We start from the raw sequence: 24,591 nt of genomic DNA on the forward strand, positions 1-24,591 counted from the left end.
CACATCCTACAGAGTGTTTCAGTTTCAAAAGCAACAGAGTTCTGGGTGACCAACAGGATGCTCTACATTCCCTAATAATACCTGTCAATGCAGGGTATGCAGTCTTGTCCACCAGTTACATGATGTCCAAAGAAGAAGATTTCAAATTCTATTTCATCAAACTGGATACAGTATAAGGAACTCTGAAGAGCCAAATGCATACACACAAAAGGAAAACCCAGCTGTTCATGTTGTAAAGAGGTAAATATGAAATACAAAGTGTGAGCAACAAGGCTGATGTAATTCTGTCCACTAATATTTTTGCCATGGGTTTGTACCAGCAAACATTACATCAGTGTAGCATCTTGTGCCTAGAGTACACAGGTAGTAATCATGGGAGGAAGATACAGAAGAAAGATCTTACATAGAGCAGTGGCGCTGTTCTGTGACTGTGTCCAGAACAGAACCACTGGTTCTTGGGTTATGTTAAGGCAGCTATTACAGAAAGTGACCATGGCAGTAACAATTCTCTTGTGCATCATTGCTAAGTAGATAGAAGTTGTTCTTCCTCAGGTGTGAATTCATTATCTCTTTAGTTTTCACAGTTCCCAGAAATAAGTGCCCTTCAGATAATAGCTTTGAGAAGAGGTCAGACAGATGAGAAAGCTTCTCTCCCAAGACCTTGCTTGCAGAGGCAGAAAAAAAAATTACTGACAATGCCCACTCTCAGACAACATAAGCAAATTACTGAAAATACCCCTTACATCATACTTGGTGCATTGGTTTCATGAAGCACAGGGGCAATGGCTTATTTTGACTCATTATTTCACCTTAACCTAGTTCCAAATGTCCTTCCATCATAGCTTAAAGCTTGTATTTCCACACAAGAAATGTGCAGACTGCTTGCTGAAATCCCAAAAATTGAAGGACCTCTGGCCATGGAAGGTTCATCCTGAGGCTTTCCATTGTTACAGCTGTGAATTGAGGTCATCACTGGACTTTATGAATTCTGTTGGTTTTTTTTTTTTTTTTTTTCCTTGTAGCTTCCTGGGATTTTCCTTCTCTCATTCTGATTCTTTGTATTTACAGAGACTAAAACAAGGCAGAGCATGTGGGTGGGACTAAGGCTAGATGAGTTTTGATGGGGCTTATTGCAATAACAACCAGTGCAGGTAAGATGGGAAAATGTGGAAGAATTGGAAGGGGTAAACTGAAACTGGCTAACTGAGAGAAGTGGGTCAAGGGATGGAAGGGAAATTAAATTGGGACTTTGAGCGCAAGTCAAAGGTTGGGGCTTATTCAATTAAATGAGAAATAACTGAATGAGGTCAGGAATGAAGGCTGGGAATGGCGAGGCAATGAAAATGAGGCAGAGATAAAGGGTAGGGATGGAGAAGAGTCTGAGTCAGAGTTTTCTATGGTGGGATGGAGCAGAAAGCATCAAACTCTGGGGTGGGGGGTAAGCATGAGAGCCTAAGCTCAAGAAAGCTTCTTTCAAAGGCATAGATGGTGCCTAAAATCCAAAATGTTACTGTTTCTCTGGAGGCAGTAAAAATGTCAGCCCTAGATTATAGAGACCTACATTCAAGGTATCTAAATGTATCATGCATGTGTGAGGTGGGAGTCTAAGCTTACATCACAGACAGAGAAGACTTTGGGACAGGATTTTACAACCTAAGTATCTGGAATTGTATCCACTTTTGATGTCTTAGGAGATTCCTATGGTCCTAAGATATGCAAATGGCTTGAAGGGACACCTTATTTCAGACAGCTGTATTCTACCTGCACTCAATTCAGTCCCAGGAACCCAGAGAAATGAGACACAGAGAGCCTATGCCTCATTCTCTGCAGACTGTGCAGAAGATGAAGCACAAGCTTACATAAATATAAGCCTTGCATACAGATAAATAAATGTATGTGTCTACATCTGCAGTCTGCATCTGAATGTTTGAATGCCTACAGTCTGTATGTATAACAATCTGCAGGCATGATGTTTCTCTCAATCTTCATTGACGTTTGGACATAGAGTTGATACCACCATCCCTTTTCTGTAAGTTGCCATCCTAATTCAAGTGGCAGGGAGCAGGTTTGCAACTTCCTGGTGCACAACATGGAAGGAGGTACTCTTTAAGGAACTCCTTTGTTCTTCTGTTTGTTCTTTCAAATCCTAGCAAATGAGACAAGTTGTATGTCCAAAATGTGGATGCTTGCTAGGCAAACAGTACTGGAGAAAGCCAGAATTAAAATTTTCTCCTTTGCTGCACAACCTTTATTCCTTACCAGTGCAGGTGCATCCTGTGGGGAAGAATAGAGTGCACCATGTGTTTGAACACAACAGCAGGGTGCAAACATATGGGACTGAATTCAAGCTGCACCACCAGCCTTAATTCCAGCATTGTCTTACAAGGCAATGGCTTGGATTTTCTGTTTTAATATTGGTTTTTTCCCTCTTCCAGTCCTACCTCTAAATTAATGTTTGGAATGTCTTCATGAAATTTAATTAGAAAATTCTGTGTGTGAAGCAAGTGCTGCAATACTGATGATGGAGAAACTTGTGAAGAGAGGGAGGCTGACTGTCATCATTCAACTCTTCTACCAAAATCCATCTCCATTTGACCCAATTGTAAATGAGTGTTTGATCTTTCTGGCTGAGGAGACAAAGGCAGATTTGGTACAGCATTTGTAAAACAGATAATCCATTTGTTGGATATATGAGTTAGAAGACCTTACTCTTGGAGTCCAGGGTAGTTGGTCTGGATCTTAGGATGAGGTAGGGTGGACTGGTAGCATGATGAAATGGTTTTCTGAGCCAAAGGCAAATAAGCAAGTGCTAAAGCAAAGTTCTCTACTTCCTGTGTCATTCTAGTCTTTTGAGGTCTCTTATCTGCCTGTGCAGAAGAAAAATCACTTCTATGGAGAGACATTACATGAAAATAATGCTGACTAAACAGCCAAGTCTGAAGGGATGAAGGAAGTAAAAAGTTATCTGTCAGTGAGGAGGTAAATATCTTTTAGGGTCTGTTTGCACTCAGATTTTCTTTAATCATGGTGTTTCCTGGACTTCAAGAAATGCAAAAGCAGGATGAGGGGGACTAGGCCACTCTTCTGTACAACTCCTTCACCTTAGCCCTTTTTTGTTAACAATTTGTAGAGCTTCTCTCTCTTCTTTTTCCTCCACCAATTGAAGGTGATCTTTTCCAAATGGTCTTTCTTACCCAGGAGCTGGAAGATTTAGACTCATCTGTACTGAATATTTAAGCTGAGGTAAGCTTTCTGAGTGGGATTGTCGTATATGCCTTAGGACACCTTAGACCAAAAGAGAGACTTTCTTCATCTCTGGTGAAGTGACTGTGCTTATTCACTCTGGGTTTTCTGGTGTGGTTACAGAGCAGGAATCTTCCTGGGAGACTTAGTCTTTTCACAGTCAAAAAATGAGTCACTTAACAAAGAAGGAGCTGTATTGGGTTTTCATTACATTTCAAGGTTTGTGTTTTCTGTTTTGTGGCTTCTGAGCCCTTTCACTGGACACGGACAATCTCTTCATACTTGTTGTGCCACGTGGATAAGACGCCTGTGTTTTTTACAAGAGAAATAGAATTCCACTTAACAAGAGGCAATAGGCACAAATTGAAATACAAGGAGACGCTTTTTCTGTGTGAGTCTGGTCAAACACAGAAATAGATTGCCCAGAGATATTGCAGAGCCTCCATCTGTGGAAATATTAAAAAACTGTCTGGACACAATCCTGGGCAATCTGTTTTATCTGACCCTGCTTGGAGGATCTCAAGCCTCACTGGTTCTGTGACCCAGAAGATGCAGATTCTAGAAAAAGGTAAACAACTTTTGCATCAGAGCCCTCTCATTCAGCTTGCTTGGAAGCAGAGTGTCACTGTTTGGGTGGCCAAGAGAAGTGATGTTTTCTCTAGTTGCAGCCTACCAATATGGTCCTTCTCATCATTTCTTCTGTCAGGTCAGGCACTCACCTTCCCTTTTCTCTGTGCCCTGGGAATACCTACACCTGAAAAACATACTTTCTGAGAAGATGGCATGCCATTTTTAATGTGTTTCACTTTTGGAGCAGCATCACCTCTTTGCAGCTTAGCTGCTGTTACATGGTAGTATAAGTTGTTTCCCTGACAGAGAGGGATTTGTAGCCTGCAGCATGTTACAACAATAGCAGTGATACTGCTGGTCGTTTACTTTGCTTCCTGCTACTCAGCTATGCTACATCATTCAAGCAGACCTGCAGTACCTGTAGAAAAGTAGGTATAGTACACATAGGGCCTGGATATTTTACAATCAGACAATGGACACTTAAGCATTCATGCAGAAAAATGTTTTATTGTAGTGAAGTTACACAGGAGAAAAATGTCTCCCTGCTTCTGGTTTAAGGCTATGCTGACCCATAAAAGAACATTGCACTTCCAGTCATTTTTACAAGTTTATAAGGACAACACCCAGTATTTTCTTTTTTGACTTCTTTTTTCAATTAACTATAACTATTTAAAGCTGGAATCCAGAATATTTCTTTGTAGGAGTTTTTGTTAGTTTTTTTCTTTCTTGTTTTCTTTCTTGCTTGCTTTTCCTTTCTTTGCCTGTCCAGTTTAATTAGTCTAAAAGCACCTCAGGACACATGAGGGTTACTTCATACATTACCATAATGACCACATAGGGCTCTAACCCCATAGTGTACAACACTATGCTGCTTAGTGGTCAGATCATTCTTATCACCAGCAAGCAGGAAGATGGAATGGCAGCAGGTACAGAGGGTTTATGGAAGAGTGCTGAAATGGCCTATATGACAGAATAGCTCTTCCCCCATTAATGTAACTGCCAGCCCACATTTAATGCAGAAAATCAGCAAAGCACTGCATCAGCCTGGCACACATACACACATGAAAAAATGGTACAGAGTCTGTGACCATACAGAAAACAAAAAGAAGGTGAGACAGGTTTTGGACCTGCCAACCTTGTAATTGTCATTTGAGGAAAACAAATACAACACTGTTTATCATCTGCTAACTACTCTTCCCATACAACAGGTTATGTACAGCATACTAACTTACATTTTTATATGATACACAGGTCTTCACCAGCAACAACTCTTGTGGTGAAAGGATGTGACATGTCAAGCTTACTGACACTTCAGGAAAAAAAGTTCATGCAGAACTAGCTTATTCTTTGTCTCTTGAAAGTAAAATCCTACAAACAATTAGCAAGATGTCTATTTTTACAATATTTACTTTGTACAGTGCAAAAAGGAAGGACAGGCTTTTTAAACATAGGACTCCTTAGCATACTGGATCTGCTCTACCTCAAAAACCGGCTGGCTGCACCTCTGAGCCACATATTCAAGTTTGTTCTTTTGATAGGACTCAGACATGGCTCTCATCCGGTAGACTCCGGGGGTCACGGGTAAATTCACACGGGAGTTTACTCCCACAGTGATGCTGAAGGTTTCAGTTTCCATGTCAGAATCCTTTGTTGCAGAAACTCTGGCACTGTGTAGATCGCTCAGATCCATATATGCTGTGTCCTGTGCACTGCGGCTGCATGGATCAGGCAGCAAAACATCCTGGTTTGACGCTGCTAATCTCAGAGTCTGAACCGTGATATTTTGGGAAGGAACTTTAGTGGCCAGGCAGTTTTTAACAGCCTCTTCATAAGAGGGTGGTCTTCTAGGGTTTCTCTGGTCTACCTCTCTGAACACTTCATCAGCTGACCTGAGACGGAGCCTTTGCTGATGTTCCACAGGCAATAGTTTGTCATCATTACAGCTGCCCTCCTGGACAATTCTACAGGAGAACTGATCTTCTTTCTTTGTGAAACTGTCCCTCTGAAAAAACATGGGTTTTCCAGGCCCCCAACTCTGGGTTTTTATTAGTGTTTTCCTGCGGTTTGCAAAAGAGAATGACATGGAATGTTTTTTGATCTCTCTGCTAGGTGTACTGCAGTCTTCAGTGGCCTTGGTGGAAAAGGACTGAGGCCTATTTAAAAAGGTTTTTTTGGGACTGGAGGGCGAAATGACTGGGGAGCTGGTGAAAACTGAGCCATCAGAGCTCTCCAGGGAGCAACTGGAGGATGTTTTGGGTAGAGAGTCAGTTGATAATTGTGAAGGTAAGCCTGCAAGACGTTCCTCCAGTGCCTCCATCCATAGCAGTTTCTGCTGAACTGGAAAATTGTCCTCACTTTTGTTTAGCCTTTGTTTCCTTATTGTGTCATCAAGGCAGTTCTGGAAGGACAGGTCTGACTCTGAGTACCTCCTGTCCATTGTGCTGATTTCATTTCTGAAATTAGTCAGGGAAGGGGCAGAGATATTTGTTGGACACTTTCTGCTCACAGTAGCGCTCCTCCGTTTGGCCTGCTCCATTTCAGAGGTACAGGGGCTGCCTTCTGCTTCAGGATCTGGGCTGTCATAGGCGGAGTCATTCTGATGAGCTGCACAGAGTTGTTCTGTGGGGAGAAAGCAGACATTAGTTTTCAATGACTAGCTGAGGATAAAAGAGAATTACACAGAGAGAGTTCAGAAGAGGGCTTCAACAATCTTGAATCCTTTGTGTTTCCACAGATATATTCACATATCAAATTCAATAATTTGGCCCAGCAGCCCCAGTCCATTCTCATACCTGTGGAGCTGTCTGTGTGCTCTGGTGACTCCTCAGCCAAGGCACAGGCAGGGAAGGCAATGTCCTCCTCAAATATTTCCAAGCAATTGTTTATGAGGAACTCCACCAACACTGTCACCTGCACACAGAAAACAGCCCATTTCAGTCAAGACATATTGAAGATCCTTTCCTCACCCTGCCTTCTATCTTTGTAGGAAGGACAACACAGAGCAGGGTGGCTCCTGCCAAAATCCTGGCTTAAAGTCCAAGGGTGAGTCCACCATGGGGGATAAGGCCTGATGCTGCAGACAAATGGATCTGCCCCAATACAGACAAAACACCAGCAGCCACAGCTTTGGCCTCGCTGCCTGAGGGCCCAGAGGTGACAATGGCCACGGGTGCCCCCTGCCCTCCACATGCAAAGTCTGCAGGAGCTGTGACTTAAGGGGCTGCAGGGCAGCTGCTGCTTTTGCTCAGAGGAGGCGAGATGAGGGGCAGCCTGGCCCATCCCATCACAGGCTGAGGGACACCTGAGCTGAGGGGCACCCCCAAGGTCCAGGGGTGCTGTTCTGTTCAGCTGCTGCAATGGCAGTGGGATGGATCCCTATGGATGGCTCTCAATTGCCCCAGAGGGAGCGGCTGCTCGGTGAGTTCAGCGCACCTTGTCATTCATCTCCTTCTCCACTTCCAGCGGGAGCGCGCTGTCCGTCCCTGGGCTCAGCATATTTGGGCCAATGCAGATGGCCAGGTTGCTGGAGTCCATCCTGTTGGTCTCGGCATTTTGGCTGATGTGGTGGAGCAGAGAGAGCAAGAGCTTGAGCAAAACGAGGTTTGGTCTCGGCAGCTTGTCAGCCACCCTGTGTGAACACAAACAAAACGTCACGTTAGTTGATGGTGCAGTGACCTCTGCTTCTTGATTTGAGCAAATCTCAATTAGAGTGACACTGCTTCCTCCAGAAAAGGGCATGTGTGTGCTCTCTGTATCTCTCAGAAATCCTCATCTGCAGCTGAGTGTGTGGTTAATTATGAGACCTTGAATTACAAGGTCTTGATGGAAAGGCAGCATTGCAGAATCCCATGTCCTGGAATAGATGAGGTGACATCAGGAGATTTCACTGGAGGCTTCCCAATGCCTGTGGTTGTGCTGTGGGGCTTTCAAAGCACTCCCAGTCAGCCCCCACACCTACTGTTCCTGAAGAGCAAAACACGGTGTGATCTCCATGTGCCTGACCTCACCCCCAGCACATGTGAAGGCTCCGTGTCAGTGCCTGTCCCACAGCACCGTGACCATGTTAGCTGAGGCACTGCAGCCTCTGCCCTGTTCCTGCATTCATGGTTTCATAAAGCAGTCTGAAGTAACTTCAGGAAGTGCTGCTGCTGGAGCCCTTTAAACCAAACCCCATGGAGCAATAGCAAGCTGATACAAATGGCAGGCTTTTAAATGAGACTCTTGATTTTGAAAGACACTGTTGGTCTCTACCAGCTGTTCCATTACATTGGCACTGGTTGCAAAATTTCCTGGTTGAAAAACTTACTCTTTCAATTCTTCAATTTTTTCTTCCTTGCTGGGCTTCTCTAGAGCTTGCATCCATTTCTCATAGAGGTCAGCTGATAGGAGTTTGGAGGGAATATTTCTGAGAAAGTCCTGCAAGGCCAAGAGATTTAGGTGAAGTTTTGACACTATCCCTGAGCACAGAGAGAATATTACTGTCACCTGGGCTCTCTAAGAGCCAAGTTGACTTGAGCTCCCTGACCATCATTAGTGCACAAGTGCAATGCACAAGTGCACTTGCACTTGTGTAGTAAGAGGATCCAGCTTTCAATTGCTTTTTCTTCAGTCACAAATGTCATTATTGCTCCCCAGGAGAATGCTGAGCAAGAGGACAAAGTGATCAGGAAATCAGCAGCCCAACAAGTAGGACTGACAATCAGGTGGAAAAAGCCAAACTTTCCTAAGCTTGAAGAATTCAGTCTGACTTAGTTCTGGCTTTAGCCAAGTCCCACCTAGATCAGCTCAGAGCACTGGATTGGGCCTGTGCATATTAGCAATGTCCTCCCACCAGTGTAGCTCAGAATTACCTTCAAAACCACTGCCAGCAGGTGCACAGACTTGCTTTTCAGATCAACATTCCCGCCTTTGTTTAGGTCCTCCTTCAACTCCTTTCGTGCTTTCTCATTGGCAGTTTTTCTGAATATCCCCTCAGTAGAAGGTCCTTTCATATACAATATGGCTAGGAGATCCTGCAGGGAAAAAAAAAGTCAGACAGGAAAGGAAGAATGGTTACTTGGATGAAGGAAGTTAGCAGGTGAACATTTCTTTAGAAATAGAAGAAAAATTGTCTGGAGGTACACTGTACTCTGATTAGTTCAGTATCTAGTTCTTGCTCCAAGTACATTACATGGGAAGTATTCTTGATTTTTCCCTTAATCCACCTTCTTTTTGAACTGATAAATTCCATTAACTTCAGTGGAGTCATCCTTGCTTACTTCTAGGAGGAAGCAAGGGATGGCTTACATCTTAGTTCACATCCCCTCTTCTCCAGGCAAATATTACTTAGTAGAGACAAATGCATGTCTATTGGGAAAGCCAATTCAGTGGAAGAACTGTTACAAGACCATTTTTATTCAGGAGTTATTGTTTAGGTATTTTTTTGTGACAGTCCATAGCTGAACACTTGTTTTTCATGGAAATACAGAAATCCTTGGAAGTTTATGCTGCTGAAAGATTTATTTAAATTACTTATTTAAAATCACAGATGATTATATTAAGAAGCAGATCTTTCATTCCTGGTCCTGGGTTCTCTACACTCCAAGTTACTTCCAGTGAAAGTTGGGTGAGCTGGACAAAACCCTCAGACCTGACTCTTTCTACATCTGGGATAGGCCCTGAGCTTATCAGGGGCGTGTGTGTTGGGAAACACCAGAATCATCTCCAGGATGATGCAGCAGAAGTACTGGGTATCCTGCCTCACACTTAAGTCAGAGGTATCACAGAATGGTTTGGGCTGAAAGGGGCCTTAAAGATCATCTCATTCCACGCCCCTGCCATAGGCAGGGACACCTTTTATTAGACCCAGTTGCTCCAAGTCCCATCCAACCTGGCCTGGAATGCTTCTAGGGATGGGGCAGCCACAGCTTCTCTGGGTGACCTCATTACCCTCACAGCCAAGAATTTCTTCCCAATGTCCAATCTAACCCTGCTCTCTATCAGTTTGAAGCCATTTCCCCCTTGTCCTGACACTCCAGGCCTTTGTAAACACTACCACTGCAACGGTACCTCCTTACCTGGACTGGCTGGGGCAGTGTGTCATCTTCCCCACAGATAAGTGCCAGAGGATGGCCAAACAGAGTGATTTTGGCACCCAAGTCTAGCTGTCCTGAGGAATTTCTTTTGGTAAGGCTTTTTCTCAGAGTAAATGACTGCGATATCACCTTCTTTATTTTCTTTGTTCCATCTGCTGCAAGTAAAAGGGAAACAAAAGATCAATTTAAAATTAAAAAAACCAACAGAGCACTCTGTGGTCTTTCATCTGTGTGCAGTGCAGAGATGTATGTTGAAACAAACCAAACTGGGAGAAACTGAGAGACAACTAAGTGGTTACTAGGGAAACAACTGCCTAAACTGTGAAACTGTGGCCACACCCCTAAGGCCACCACCTTTCCTGTTTTGGGTTGGGCGTTTTTTGCATTGTAATCACGGTTTCTTCTTAGAGATTGGGAACATACAAGGCACAGAAATAATGACATTTATAGAGATTTTTGATTTTGCAATAGTTTCCCTGATAACTCTGAGGCAGATATACCCCTTGGGCAGCTGGCAATGATAACAATTTTCACTCCATGGTCTGGTTGTGCCCCAGCCTTACAGGAAGAGTAGAAGTACAGGCTCCTACTTTCTGACTTCTTTCACAGCCTGAAATGAAAACATATGGCTCCAGCTCTGCCAGCTCTGGAGCCAGCTCTAATAACAATGCTCCTAGAGCTAGTGCTTGCCCTGCAGCCAGTGGAACATGACACCTGCTCCAGAGGATGGGAGCATCAGAGTCAGCACTCACTGGCTTCATGGTTAGAAATATCTTAGCACGGGTTTTGCATCTCTTTCATAAAGAGGAGGGCCTGGAATTTGCAGAGGATAGTTGTGCTGGAAAAGGTTGTGCCTTTTTTTCCCCTTTCACAAACAGTGAGAGAAGGAACCTTTTGTGAGAAAGATTTCTAAAGGATTTGCCTTCTGCAAATTTGCAATAAATGTCATGCCTTCTACTCCAAAATGAAGTTGTCTTACCCAGATAAAAAATTCTCAGGACCTCTCTTTGTGACTTAGCATAAGCTCTTGGTAAGTAGGAGTTAAAAAAAATTGAGGAAGTCACTTAACATTAATATAAAATATTAGCTTCTGATACTCCTGAAAACTGGACTGATATGATTGTCTGCTCCAAATCTGACCCTGCTCTATTAATGATCTGCTCTGGCTTGTTTACAGCTGCTGAGGTTTTGCATGGTGAGAAAAAACAAGTGCTGGTGCTGCTGCCAAGAGGGTTTATTTGCTCTGGTGTGCAACATCTGGTACAGTACTCAGTATTCACTTGCAGTGCCACACCTCAAAGGCAATGCTTGAGTGAGAAAGAAACACATTTACTTCCCATTGCTACCAGGGAACACAATGAAACCTGGCTCTGAGGACCAGGGAACGGGAATACAAGACCTCTGGCACTCAGCATTGTCACCTCTACCACTGAGCATATAGGAAAGAAGTAACTTGCAAATGAGTGTTTCTCCAGGGCTGAAGCCCTCTCCTGGATGGGAACTGTGGCTTGCTCTCCAGGAAGGGGAACAGGCAGTTTCATGTGGTTTTGCACAAGTGTCTGCTTGCAAGCATTATATAAGAAGGCAGTTGCTCAGTTTGTTTTTGAAACTCACCGTTTGAGAGGCAAAGTCTGTCTTCAGTTTCTGCTGGGACTGACAGGGGACATTTCTTGGCATCAATCTGCAAAAAGCATGTTAGCGTTACAGAGCTGCCACAGTAGTGAGAACCACCAGCAAGTTGCTGCAGCTCCTCAGAAATCTGGGGAGACTCTGGGGAATAACCAGACAAACCCAACACCTGCTAAAGAGGCGCCTTGGCCCAGAACTGACCCTGGTAAAGGAGTCTGTGGTAAATCTGCAGCCAGACACCCGAGTCATGCCGGCAGGTCACAACCCTGCGCTCTTTCAAGCTGTGCTTTTGATCCAGAGAAGCCTCCTTCTCCAGTCCTCCCCGGCACTGGAAATTTCCTCCCAAACTCCTCTGGGGAGCCTTGATGGCTTTGAAGCCTTCAAGATCCCTGAGCAAAGCTCCTGGTGAGCCAGGGGAATGCACGGACTGCCCACAGCAATGCCTTGCTCCCTCTGCTCATTGCGGCACAGAGCTGCCTTTGAAGAGCTCTGCCCACTCCTGAGTGAGCAGTAGCCGGCAGCTACTGGAGGAGTCACCCCTACTTTGCTAAGGTATCTCACACCAGTACCCAAAAAGGATCCAGGAAAATGTAAGGGCTGCTTACCTCTGTCTGGCACTCAATCAGACTCTCCATGTTTCCAGCATTTAGTGTCTTTGACTAGGCAAGAAAACAAAGACACTGTGTGAGTAACTGAATCCTATGGTTTGGAAATCAGAGCTTTTCAAAGTCACTATGTTGACAGAGCTGAAATAATTAAGATACTCACAGTATTACAGCTGCTCAACACTTTCATTAGGAGTTTGATTGGAGGAGCTCTGGACAGTCTGTTTTCCTTCAGTCCTTTTGTTTGCCTGTTTGTTGAACAGGGAATGGACAAAGACTCTTGTAAAACTGCACCTTTCTTGGCTTTCTCCTCCACAAGCCAATCTAGTATGTGTGATCCTGAACAAGCAAGATCTCCCACACAAGTAAACTATTAAGCCCTCTCTGGAAGGGCATTCAGCCCTGCTGTCCTATCTGCCTCCTGCTTAAAACAAAATAAAAGCAGCTTTCCATTTTTAATCCATGCAAAAAGTGAGCAAGTGGTGACAGCTATGTATGGTCATTAATCTGCACACCCGAGGCTGAGCAGCTCAGTCAGCTCTGCCCATGAGCAATGCTTAGCAGTGGGTGCACCTCTCCCCCATGTATATTTTTTGTACATCTCTGTGCAGCTGCATCTGAAGCTCTCCACTGATTTCAACCACGATGCCACAGATTTTTTTCAAAGACAGTACTTACCCAAGAAGTGAGTCCAGCCAGAGCTCCTTCACCTCCCGTGAACTGCAGAGGAAAGGAGAAATAGCATCACTCCCCACTGCTACTAATCCTTTGGACAGAGGAAGGCGACTAAACAGTGTATACCACGTGTGCTGCCTTATATATGCAGAAGGGGCAGGTGGAAATTCACAGGCAGGAAGAAGCATCATGGGGCAGGACCAAGACACTACCAAATTTCTGGTTTCCTCTTTCCTTTTAGAGGAGATTTTTTTTTTTTGGGTTTTCCCCCCCTTAAAGAAAAAAAAGAAATTCTGGTAGCTGTTATGGATGGAAAAGATGAGACATTTGCCAGGTAAAGGTTCCAGCTATCATCACCAGCATGAAGTGCTATGTGCAGAGGGGGCTGCATTGTGGGCAGCTTCTCTTTACCATTAAAGGGCAGTGGGTACAGTCTGTCCTTTGACTGCTCAGAGACATTAGCTTTGGCAGTTTAAAAACACTCTGCCAGATCAAGTTATACTAAGAACAGTGAAAACAACGAGGCAGTGGAGTAGACAAGATTCAGAGAAATGTTTCTTTATAATTTTTTAAAAGCTAATTGCAACAGTTTACTGTCTATAAGCAGATAGCAGATAGAGACACACATTTTGTCAGTACTAAGTAGTTCTTGAGAATCTAGGTACTGGACATCTATAGACGAAGTGGTGTTATGTAGTAATTTAGTAATGTATGATAATATGTAATTTAAAAGTCTTGTTTAAAATAAATCTTAACAAGATACATTTGTATGTACATATTAAAATTTGATTAAACTGAAAAGATTTTTTAAAATCTAGGAAAAATCTACCTCTGCTTGACCTGTATCATTCTGTTGCTGACTGCCCCCCAACTTGGGCATATCAGGAATACAACTCTCACTCTACCAGGCCTTTATGAAAATTCATTAAGATTTGATGCTAAATATATGATATTATTTCTATTGATTTAGTGACTGAGGCAAATTACAACCTTGTTCTGGGTGCCAGTCTGCTGATCTTGTGAAAAGGAGGAGTTAAGGCTGAGAGTCAGGGTTGGGAATTCTTCAGTAGTGGATTTAGGTGGAAAGCACACTTATGAAACTGTGGCCTTTCTGCTGCTTCCCTCGTGGATGCTCTTTTTCACATGTGCAGTGAATGGGGCTGTCTTAGCACAGCGCTTTGCAGATGCACGTAATGGCTACATCTGCTGCTGAATTCACCTTCAAAGCTGTTCTTTGTGTAACCACATCAGACCTGGCTAGTGTAGTACTGACCCTGTTTCATGCAGAACAGAAAGGAAAGAGAAAAGTGATCTCTGTTCGACTCTGGTAGAAATCCAAAGCACAAAATTCACTTTTGGTTCGATAGAGATCTGTCCAGAAAAGCAAATGGAGACTTGCTCTGGTTTTGTGGGAGGAGTTGCTGTAGGTCACTTTTTAAGTTCTCCTGAGGCCCACCATTTCCATGCTCCTGTAGTGGTGCTGGTCTGGTGACTTGTTTAGGGCTGAAACTTAAAGCAATCTCAATCAATTAGTCTGCAGCCCTGTGCATTTACCACTGATCTTTTACTCACTGCTCCAGCTGATTTTTTGTTAATTATCAGTTCCATGTCATTTGTAATTTCCCAACTAAATTCCATGGACTGCTGCACATGCTTGCAGAAATATTGTCTTCCTACATCACTTTCTCCTGAGAACTTCTTTTGAGGCTCCTTGGCAGCTGCAGCACCACTGCTGATAGTTTCAGTGAGATTCCTCAACAAGAAACATCTATTTCTCATTACATCTGTCAAATGTACATGCAAACATACCTGTCAAGTATCTCAGAAGGGACCTATGCAGCTCAATTCTGCCTTGCCTTCACTTCTAGCACTCTGCACAGACGTATTTCTGAGCTCAAGTCTGCTTCATGATTAAGACATGGGGTTGATCTGGAAAATGTGTGACTTGTGAAGAAAATGTGAGTTTAATGGGTGGTGATTAGCCAGGCCAGAAGCTTAGATTACAGTTCTGGCACCAGCTGTACACAGGGCACTGGGCTTTGAGTTTCCCAGGAGATTATATGGTAATGGATGGTGTATTGGTAGCACATCACCAGACTGTCCACTGGCACACACTGCCGTATCTCTATCCCATTAGTTCTTATCCATTAACAGTTGTGGGGATATAATGGCTGTTGTATGTGGAAGGTGTGTGTATAGGCCTGCCTGCCCATGTGAAAAACAATTTGATTTTATTACCCTCCTGATATCATTCTTTATTTAATGCCTCTTTTGTGGTGTGTATCACAAACACTTAAATCATGCCAAAATTACTTTAAAGCAGCCTATTTTATTACAAGTAGGCAGGCATCCTAAAATGCTATCGTTTGGCAGAGTAATAGCATGGCAACACAGAGGGAATCTTGGCTGGTTTTGTGAAAAGCAGTAAGTAAGCACATGCTGATTACTGCCAAACACCGCAGAGCTGTGTGCAGGCTTCCAGGGTCAGAAGAGCTGCTCTCACACCTACTTGCCAGAGCAACTTCACAGCTTCCCCATGGAAAAGTATGGAAAAGTATGGAAAAGGTAACAGAGATGTAAGGCCCAAAACCAGTCTCCACCCTGAATATTAACAGAAAAGGCCTGTCATGAGATATTTACAAGTTTCCTTATATGAACAACTTCTCTCCCTGAGGAGGCTGATTCCATCTCTACCTCCCAGTTCTGCTTTGCAGACTTGAAACATTTGCTATGGTCCACTCCTCCCTCAGTTTGGTACAGATCTTACACCATGATGCATCAGAGCAGTGTGTTTATTGTACCACAGCCTCTGCCCTGGGACAAGGAGAACAGATGGCAGATGGCTTGGGTACACCTGGAGTTGTTTGCAGTCAATGTGTTTCTCCCAATCAATCCCTGACTAAGTGAATGCACTGTCCTTCAAAAACACTGGATGTTTACACAAAGATCAGGGCTTGGGAGACGCAGTGGATTTCCAAGGCTTTTATAGGACTAGCCTGTATAGAAGCTCTTCTCCTGCTGTACACCAGGATGCTTCCCTCAGTTCTGCTGAAGTATTTTACATTCACTGGAGAGAAAGCAGGAGCAGGGAGGTCCTGCAGAGCAGAGCAGCCAAGCCTGGGTGGATCCAGTCCTCTTAAGGACTATATTCGCCCCTTGAGATGTGAAGCATTTTCCTTATAGAAGCCATGGTAACAGTTTGATGCCTCTGCTTCTGGTCTCAGCCAGCCCCTTTCTTCTCCCAGACCATGGCTGTTTTTGTGGTCTACTCCCAAGCCCTCTGCCCAACCAGTGTTTGGAGGGAGGGCTTATATAGCACTTGCTGCAAACATGGACCAAATGGTGATTTTCCCCTTTGTGTGAGCTCCAGTCAAGCTAGGCATTTTCTCCTCTTTTCTTCTCTTACACTTACACTGTGGCTATGTGAGGGACTCTAGACCATAGCAATGAAAGAGCAACATCAATTGGCATGAAAAAGAAGTCAGGAGTTGACAGTGAAAAAAAGAAATAAAGAATAAATCTGCGGTGACTGGAGGCTGTCTGTTTCCTTCTCTCCTTATCAAACCACAAATGGGAAAATCCCAGCCACAGCTCACTTTTGTTTATTTCTATTACTTTTGCAAATGTTTGACACCATGGCTTTTAGGAAGGAGGGAGTATATGAATGAATCCTGAAACTCGCCTTTGCCCTATTATCATACCAGCAAGGAGGCAGCAGGAGCATAGCTGTGAGATGGGTACGGCAGAATGCGCCTGGAGCAGGGATCCTTTCAAGCCCATATAGAGCAGAAAGAGCCTTCATCTGTGCCTCTCCATGTGGAAAAGGGATTGTATTCCAGTTTTGTCCTCACTGCCACAGCTGCAGTCTCCCCAGGGAACAATAGGAACATTTACCAAAATAAGGAAAGCAGTTGTGCCAAACTCAGAAAGCTGTTGGGTTGGTTGTTTTTTGGAAGGGAAATCTCTGTACAATCTGTCCATGAACTCAAAGAACACGGCGGCAAGTGGGTTCCTGGAAACAGGCCACATTTATGAGCTGCCTTCTGAAGGCAGCTCTGATTTCCTACCACTCTCCAGAGTGTGTTGTGGGATGCATAGGCATGATTCGGGGTTTGATCACAGAAAAGAGGTCAGACAGACCTTTCATCAGACTAGTCTCTACTTCCTACCTGTGACAATTCAGAACAAGAACCATCAACCCAGCTGGTGCTGAACTCCTACAGGTTTAGTCAGGTAGAGTCTGGGCTCATGCTAAACCTGCCTTTGGAAAGTGAAACACACTGTCATTTTTTTCCAGCTCTGTTCAGCTGATTTCTATCCTAAATTAGATATCAAGATTAGATTGCAGTGTGGGTTAGATTGCACCACCCTTCTACACACTGTGCTACTATTGCATGGAAAAAAGTTACAAATCAAAAATAACACTATAAGTACAGCACAGGTTGTATTCTATGCCCTTCCCATGACACCATTTCGGTTGCATTTGCTTTGCAGTATGGTTTGTTTATTCTTTCATGGGTGCTTCCCCCAGGACTAAGTTAGCAGCTCTAAAGATTTTTACTCATCCTCAAGTGACTGAGTCCAGTGGATGCTTTTTTAGTTGTGGAGGGCAGGTGCATATGGGCCATTTTTCCAAAGGGTCTGTGCTGCTGTTTGGCTGTGTCTGCATTCAGCTTGCTATTGTATCTCTGTGGCACTTGGGAATTACTCATTCCTTTGGTTCCCTGAGGTGAATAGCCCAAAGGAATCAGGGAATTGAAGTTGCCCATCATTTCTGACTGAGCAGATGCAGATCTAAACTTTTGTTTACTTACATGAAAATACTAGAGAACATGTGTAATTCAGTCTGAAATCTGTTCTTTTCAAGATTCCTGGTTGAAGGTACTCAAACAATATTGAAAAGTGATAGGCTTACTTTTTTTTTCTTACTCCACCAGGTTTTTCACTTAATTTGCTTCTTTATGTTCTTCATTTGCAAATCAGAAACTGAGATGGGACTTTTTGCCAAGCTCATTTGCCATCAAGGACAGATTATACTTCTTACTGAATACAGAGTGGTGTGAATCTTGATTTTGCTTTTTCAGGATAAACACAAATGTTTTCTCTTAGATTTATTTTTTTTCCTATAGGCTTGTATATATCTTCTTTCTGCACCTTTGGTTTTGAATTGAATTTCAGCATCAAAATTATCTCAGATCTCAAAATGTGAATTAGGGGAAACAAAAAAGAACCTGGATTTGACATTGAATTCTAACTTGCATGTGATTTTTCAGGCAAAAGTCATCTCACTTTCAAATTAAATATGATCGGTAGACTGGCACTGGTCTAGGAGCCAGTCCATAATAAGACCAAGAAAACCTGGCTGAAATGTAATTTGGAATTTCATTGTACGTGTGTCCCGTTGATACAAAAAATAGAAAAGAAGGGCAGGGTCAGCAATGCAAGACCTTACCACTGCCCTGGCAGCGTGGGAGCTGCACCAAGCATTGCGAGTGCCATGAACACAGCTGTTACCATAGATGCCCAGGAGAAACAACCAGAAGTAGTTGGATTTTGCCCATCATTTCTCTCCAGCTGGCTTCCTCTGAGCCCCATGGGTTTGATGGAAACATCCCCAAACTCTTCATCATTGTTTTGCCCTTGTGAGTTTGTCATTCCTGTGTTGTCACCTGCTTCCTAAGTAATAAGTACAACTGCCAGTAACCAGGCCCTCAACACCAATAAATTCACCAAGAATAGGAACTTTTATGAGGGCATGTCTAGATTCCATTCTCCAGGCAAAGGCAATGTCAGGCAAAGCAAACCTTTCCAGGGACTCTGCTAACTACAGCTGAACTCCCCTGAGCACATTTGACCCCATGCTTCAAGAGGATTATTTGCTGTCATGTGCTGTCTGTGTCCTTGCACATCCACACGCTGCAAAATAAAATGTTCTGTGAAGTTTTGGCCGCCCATCAAAATCAAGATGATAAATTCGAAACAAACATCTCCATATTAGCTGGTGATTGCCATATTGTTGCTACTAGCAACAGCTGTCCCGTTAGTGTTTTAAATAAACACTCCACTTCTGTACTGCTATCCCATTTTAAAGCATGACTACCTTATGAGGATTTCTGAGAGCAAATGTTTCTCATGGCACAGGCTCTGCCTCCTGCTGCAGGGCATCACGAGGTCTCTGGGAGGAAGGGATGTGCAGGGAGTGGAGGTGCCCACAGGGCAGGCCAGGCTGGCCTCAGACACCAGCTCCAACCAGCACAACTGGAAGGCACTGAGGGCTGCCACACCCAGAGCCAGGGCAGCCAGGTCCTCAGCTTCACATTTGCAAAAGTACGGTGACACTTTCAGGACAGGAAAAAGGGAGAAATTTCCACCCTGCAGGGCAAGCAGGAGCTGAGATCTCCCCCTTGGGAGAGTGGGGCTAGAGGAAGAAAAAAAGCTTTTGAGTTCAGCTGTTTGACCCATTGCTGGAGAGGGCCCAGCTTGAAGGTCAGGCTGTTCCCTTCAGGCCTGCGTTCCTGCAAAGTTAGCCATTAATTTATGCTGCTGATATGCAAACCAGGTGCTGTTATGGTGCCTTTAATTATTCTGCCTGTGTGTGCCTGCTCTGGACCCTGCATTTTATTTCAGTCCTGCAGTCACTGCACAGAGATGACACTAAGGAGTATGTAGAGAAGGTACCTGCGTGCCACAATGTCCATTTTCCTATTCAGTGATAGTGGAGGCTTGAAAGGAAGAATTTGTTCTCTGTTTCCACTTCCTTTTAAAGGTTTGTTTGTGCTTTGTTTGAGCTTTACGTTTTCTCACACTTAGCAGAGGATGTTTCTTTGGGATTTTTTTCTCTGAAAGCAGTACCCATTTGTGTTCTTACAGTCACAAACTGCCTTACTGAGAAATAGCAAGAAATTTTGTGAGGGGAGGATATATCTTTAACCAGGCCAAATGATACAGCTACAAAACCATTCCTCAGGTCTGAAAAGAAATGTCTGTCTTCACACTCAGGACAAGTTGAGAAGAAATGCTCTGAATTTTACTGGATCCATTGATCCAGTTACTTAACAAGTAACTACTTGTAAAGAAAAGATCAGATACCTAAGAAGTACCTCAAGAAGGATCTTTTCAAAGAGAGATGGAATCCTCTTTCCTTTAGGCCAAAAGATCTCAAAATCCTAAGCCAAAAGATGTACAGTTCAGCAACTGCTGTAATATTTGTATAAACCAAAGACCGTATTTGCTACAGAGTCTTAGTTCTGCTTGTGCAACACTGTGAACTGATCTTTTCCTTGTATAACTTAATTAAACTCAGTATTCGGAGAATAAACATGAACATTCATTATCCTGTAAGTTATGCCAAACTGAAGATGACAGTACATATGTCAGGGAGTTCTTCTTCCATTAGTATGTGGCAGGGCAAAGTGGCTATCATTGCATTATACAAAAATCTCCAGAGTTTATCTTTCAAATTTAACCTCTTAGAATCATTACATTACCGCCTCCAATGCTATACTCAGCAAAACAATGTTTGAAGATACAGCATATCAGAGTAATTGACACATGTCTGGGCTGTTTTAGGAGAGCTGGATTGCTGGAAGAAGAGTTTGTGAGGCCTTTCTTATGTCCCAGTGGTTGCTCCTCCTCCCTCATCCCTGGTTTTATTTGCTTCCAGAACCAAATATTCTCACAGTTTTCTTTGGATGAGAGTGTGCTGCAATGTAAACCTGTCATAGTTGTGAGACTGACATGAATAAACAATGCAGATAATATTTTCATTCTGGCCTTAAAGTAACAGTCCCAATGAACGTCACAAGCATGGAAAAAGTCATTACTTTAACAATGGAACATGCTTACTCAGCACTCAGTAATCAACTTGTAAATATAAACAAGCTACCACACAGTAATCCCCCTATTAGGGAATTTTCAGACTAACCAAAGACTGTAATTGCATCTTTGTGTTGGGATTTTATGGGTGAACTCTGGGAGATGCTTCAGTTTGCCCTTTGATCTTCTATGCAACACCTGAAAGGTAGCCTGCCTTATTTCTGCCTCAGTTTCTTATTAATAATGTGCTGAAAATAAAAGGTTACTGCACTGTATAAGGTGCTTTGATATCTTTTGGTTAAAACTGGTACATACAGGAAAAGCCTATAAATAGTTCAGCAGCTATTCCCTCTCCTGCCTCCTATGTGCTACACAGCAAAGAGAAGACCCCAATTTTAGCCCTCCTGGCAAACCTTTGACAAATGAAAGCATGTTTTGAAGTGCCTCACCCATGAGAAAAATACATTTTTGTCTGGGCATTATTTGTTGGGACAAGAGCTTGTCCCTCCAAGGTCTTTGCAGTTCTACTTGCCACATCAGAATGCAGCAGTCAACTTCTGGCCATGTCACATACACATTTATTTTAAGCATGCAGCTTATCGTCAGGATAATATATGAAAATGTGACAACATGTTATCATGTGCCAATGAAATAAACATTCGATATGGTGACTGAACTGGCCATTTTATCTAGATTTTGTAATTCAAAACATTTCTGAGCATGAACTCCCCTCCCTTTGCCTGACCTCTATCAAGGGATCTGACATGGGGGCTCCAGCATGGTCACAGCAGAGGCTATGCTTTCATCATCAGGCTGGTAGTTGAACTGGTGTCACCTGATGTCTACATGCTCTATGAGGAGTTGCTTCCTTCAATGCAAACTTGGGAAGAGCTGCATGAGGCTGAAGTAATTGCAACTACTTTGTATCTTCAAGTTCCTAAGAAGGTCCTTGCCTTATGTAGTCAACATAGAAGAAGTGCTGAAGGCAAGAGGTAGCTGCCAATTTCATAAACTTTGTATCTAATCTTCAAAAAAATCACTGGGATGGTGACTGGATGTATGTATGTATAGAGGTGGACTACTTGCTCCATATCTCAATGACAAGCCAATGAACACTCCTTTCCACCACTGTGACACCATCTATGTGAATGTTGAGATGTTCAGTATGCCAAAGTGTTTGATTCAGTTCATCACTTTGCTGAAAAGTGCACAGACAAGTGCTTAGCGGAACATGCTGGGCTGGAGGATGAACTAAATACTTTTGGTACCAAGGCAGAAATCACTGTTTTATCTTTATAATTAGTAGGTTTGTCCCTTTCCTCTATTCTTATCATGAGCCAATGAAAATCATTGCATTTGGGCTTACATATCACTTCAGAGCTTGAAATTCTGCTCTTTCATTTTCAGTACACTGGAGTATCTGGTCGAGAGACAAAGGCCAATTTTATACCCCACAGATTTCTTATTTTTAAGAGTAGGGGAAGAATCCAATAAAAAATGGGAACAATATCTTCTCTTTGGTCAACCAGTGGTTTTTTTCTTAGCTTACCTTAGAGAATTTTGCTGGCTGTGGTTTGGCCAGTGTTCTGTGTAGATTAATGAAAATAATAAAAAAACCCCATGCCTGTATTTTCCAGTTTAGATTGTAAATGCTGGATGATGTTGTACTTACTGAAAAAAAAAAAAATCAAAAAATTTCATCAGCTTGAAGGTAGTTGCATAATTTCTTATACAGAGATAATTCATTAAAAGGAAATTACAGTCAAACACTGGTTGTTCTCCCCTCTTCCTTCTCTTTTTTATTCTTTACAATTGCTTAGCAGATCCAAGTTTTAGTTCCTCAAAATTCAGTTTTTGCTTGTTCTCTTTTTCTCAATGTGCAAGATGCCACCAGTCTTGCAGAATGAATTTTCCCGCCAAAACTGCCTTCTCTCACAGTGGTTTGTGCAGCTCTTTCTGTACCTGTGTAGGTATAACCAAACAGGGCCCCATTCCTACAGCCTGGCTCTCCAGGCATCCCAGGTATAAAATACCACTATTCTGTTTAGGTGGTGTTCAAAATTAAACAGGGATAAGTTTCCACAGAAAATGGAAAAAAATACCAGAGCTCTGTTTTTGGATTGTGGCTGTATGAGAGAGCACTTATAAAAGCCTGCTGTCATGAAATAGTGTATCACTTTTAGTAAAACTTCTCATCTCAAAATGGGGAATTTCCATTAGGAACCACAGAATGGGAGTTTCACAATGATACACATGTAGGAGGGCTCTGCTTTGTATGGTATGGGTATCATGCTAGTCCCTGTTCCTTGGAAGAGAAGAGGGTATGGAAACAGCATGTGCCCACTGGTGGGATTTTGTCTCCTTTGCCACAACTTCTGCACCATCTCAGTGGGAGCAGGCTGGAGCTGGCCTTGGCAGCTGTGGGTATCCTTGTGCTGGGGAGTTACCACTGAGGGGTCTGGTGAGGAAGTGGAGCCAAGGATCAGATCCTCAAAGATACTTAGGGGATCTATTGCCTTTTTAATCACCCACTTATCCTGAATTAAAATGGGAACTGAGAATCTAACTGCCTTGGCAAAATTTAGATGAGGTTAATGTCAGGGAGAGGTCAGGCGGGCTCCAGCAGCATGAGGTATTACTCCTTTCAATTTGCTCTTCTTCATGACCACTGTGCACTAAGCATGGCTGAGATAAAACTAACCTGCATTTAGGCAGTGGTTTCCATTTGATCCCTTTTATTTTCAGTACCAGTGAAAGGTACAGGAAGTCTACCTGATGCAGCCCCCAAATCACGTCTATAGAAAATAGATGGTAAAAACATATAACCATGACCTAGACTGCACCAGATAATACAGAGGATGGATTTAATATCAGGGTGCTTGCCTGGAATTCTAGGCCTGGGGACATAGAGAGAAAAGGGATGTGGCTCATCATCTAGGTTTTGATTTGAGTTGTCCAAGAAATATGGCACAAAAACATTGCAATGCTGGGATTAAGAGATGAATTGCTCTAAATAATGCTTTCAGTCAATGACTCGTCTCTAAAAAAATGAGTATGATTCAAAGATCTAGTTCCAGCCAAAATCTCATGAATGAAGAGATTTCATTGTGTTCCTAGAGGAACTGTTCTGAATGAACTCTGCCTTGGACTAACTTATGGGGACACAGTAAGATGTTCCTTTAGTGCAATATCCTTTACTGTAAGTGGGCACTGAATCACTGATATCCTTTGGCACATCCTCACCATGGTACCATGTGTACAAGCCTTTAACAGGACTTTGGCATGCTAATAATCTTGTGCACAGGCAGGAACCATTCCTTCTCCACAAACCTTGCATTAAAAAAAGGATACACATGATTACAGGAAAATGAGGAAGGCATAATTTTCTTTCATGAACAATGTTAAACTGCAAAGTGTAAAATACAAATCCCATTAAGATCTTGCAGAAATTCAGGAGGTGTTGGGATCTTCCCATATAATACACAACAATTACAGAAGGGTAGAGAAAACCAAGAAGCCATCCTAGTGTGTCGTCTGATTATGGATAGTGGCACTTGCACACATCATGGCCAATTTGTACTACAGACTCCCCAGTTGCCACTGAGCATCATCCCATTAATGCTGGCTAACTTCAATCCTACTAACCAGCTATCCTATGGGAGAGTGCGTGTATGCTCACACTTCTCTCAGCACCTCCAGGAATGGTTATACTTCAATTGAAGAGCAGCTAGTAACAAACCTTTGATGCCCCTGCTGACTGCAGCTCTCTGTGGAAGGGGCCTGAAACCCACTAGGCTTTTGGGGAGGTAGAAAGTACCAAATGTTGTCAAAGACAATTAGGAAATAACGTCACCATTTTCCTTCCACCCATACTGCTCTCAGTATTCAACAGTAGTACCTTGCTCTTAAACTCTTCTTCCCAGCAGAAGCTCTCACTTTGCTCTTTTGTGCCCTGAAGTGCATCTCATTTACCTGCCTAG

General features: G+C 43.1%; 1 protein-coding gene across 1 annotated transcript; it reads right to left on the bottom strand.

Annotated features, from left to right (window-relative positions):
• Positions 1-4,316: 4,316 nt before the first annotated feature.
• On the bottom strand, positions 4,317-12,880 carry TAGAP (T cell activation RhoGTPase activating protein). The gene is made up of 10 exons (XM_053973355.1): positions 12,800-12,880; positions 12,285-12,369; positions 12,122-12,175; positions 11,502-11,568; positions 9,870-10,042; positions 8,664-8,825; positions 8,120-8,229; positions 7,246-7,441; positions 6,606-6,723; positions 4,317-6,432 (listed from the first exon to the last, which is right to left on the bottom strand). Exons 2-10 carry the CDS (start codon positions 12,309-12,311, stop codon positions 5,255-5,257), a joined length of 2,085 nt encoding a protein of 694 aa, XP_053829330.1. The 5' UTR covers positions 12,312-12,369; positions 12,800-12,880; the 3' UTR covers positions 4,317-5,254.
• Positions 12,881-24,591: the final 11,711 nt, after the last annotated feature.

Source organism: Vidua macroura, chromosome 3, assembly GCF_024509145.1.
Source record: "Vidua macroura isolate BioBank_ID:100142 chromosome 3, ASM2450914v1, whole genome shotgun sequence".
Lineage (NCBI taxonomy): Eukaryota > Metazoa > Chordata > Aves > Passeriformes > Viduidae > Vidua > Vidua macroura.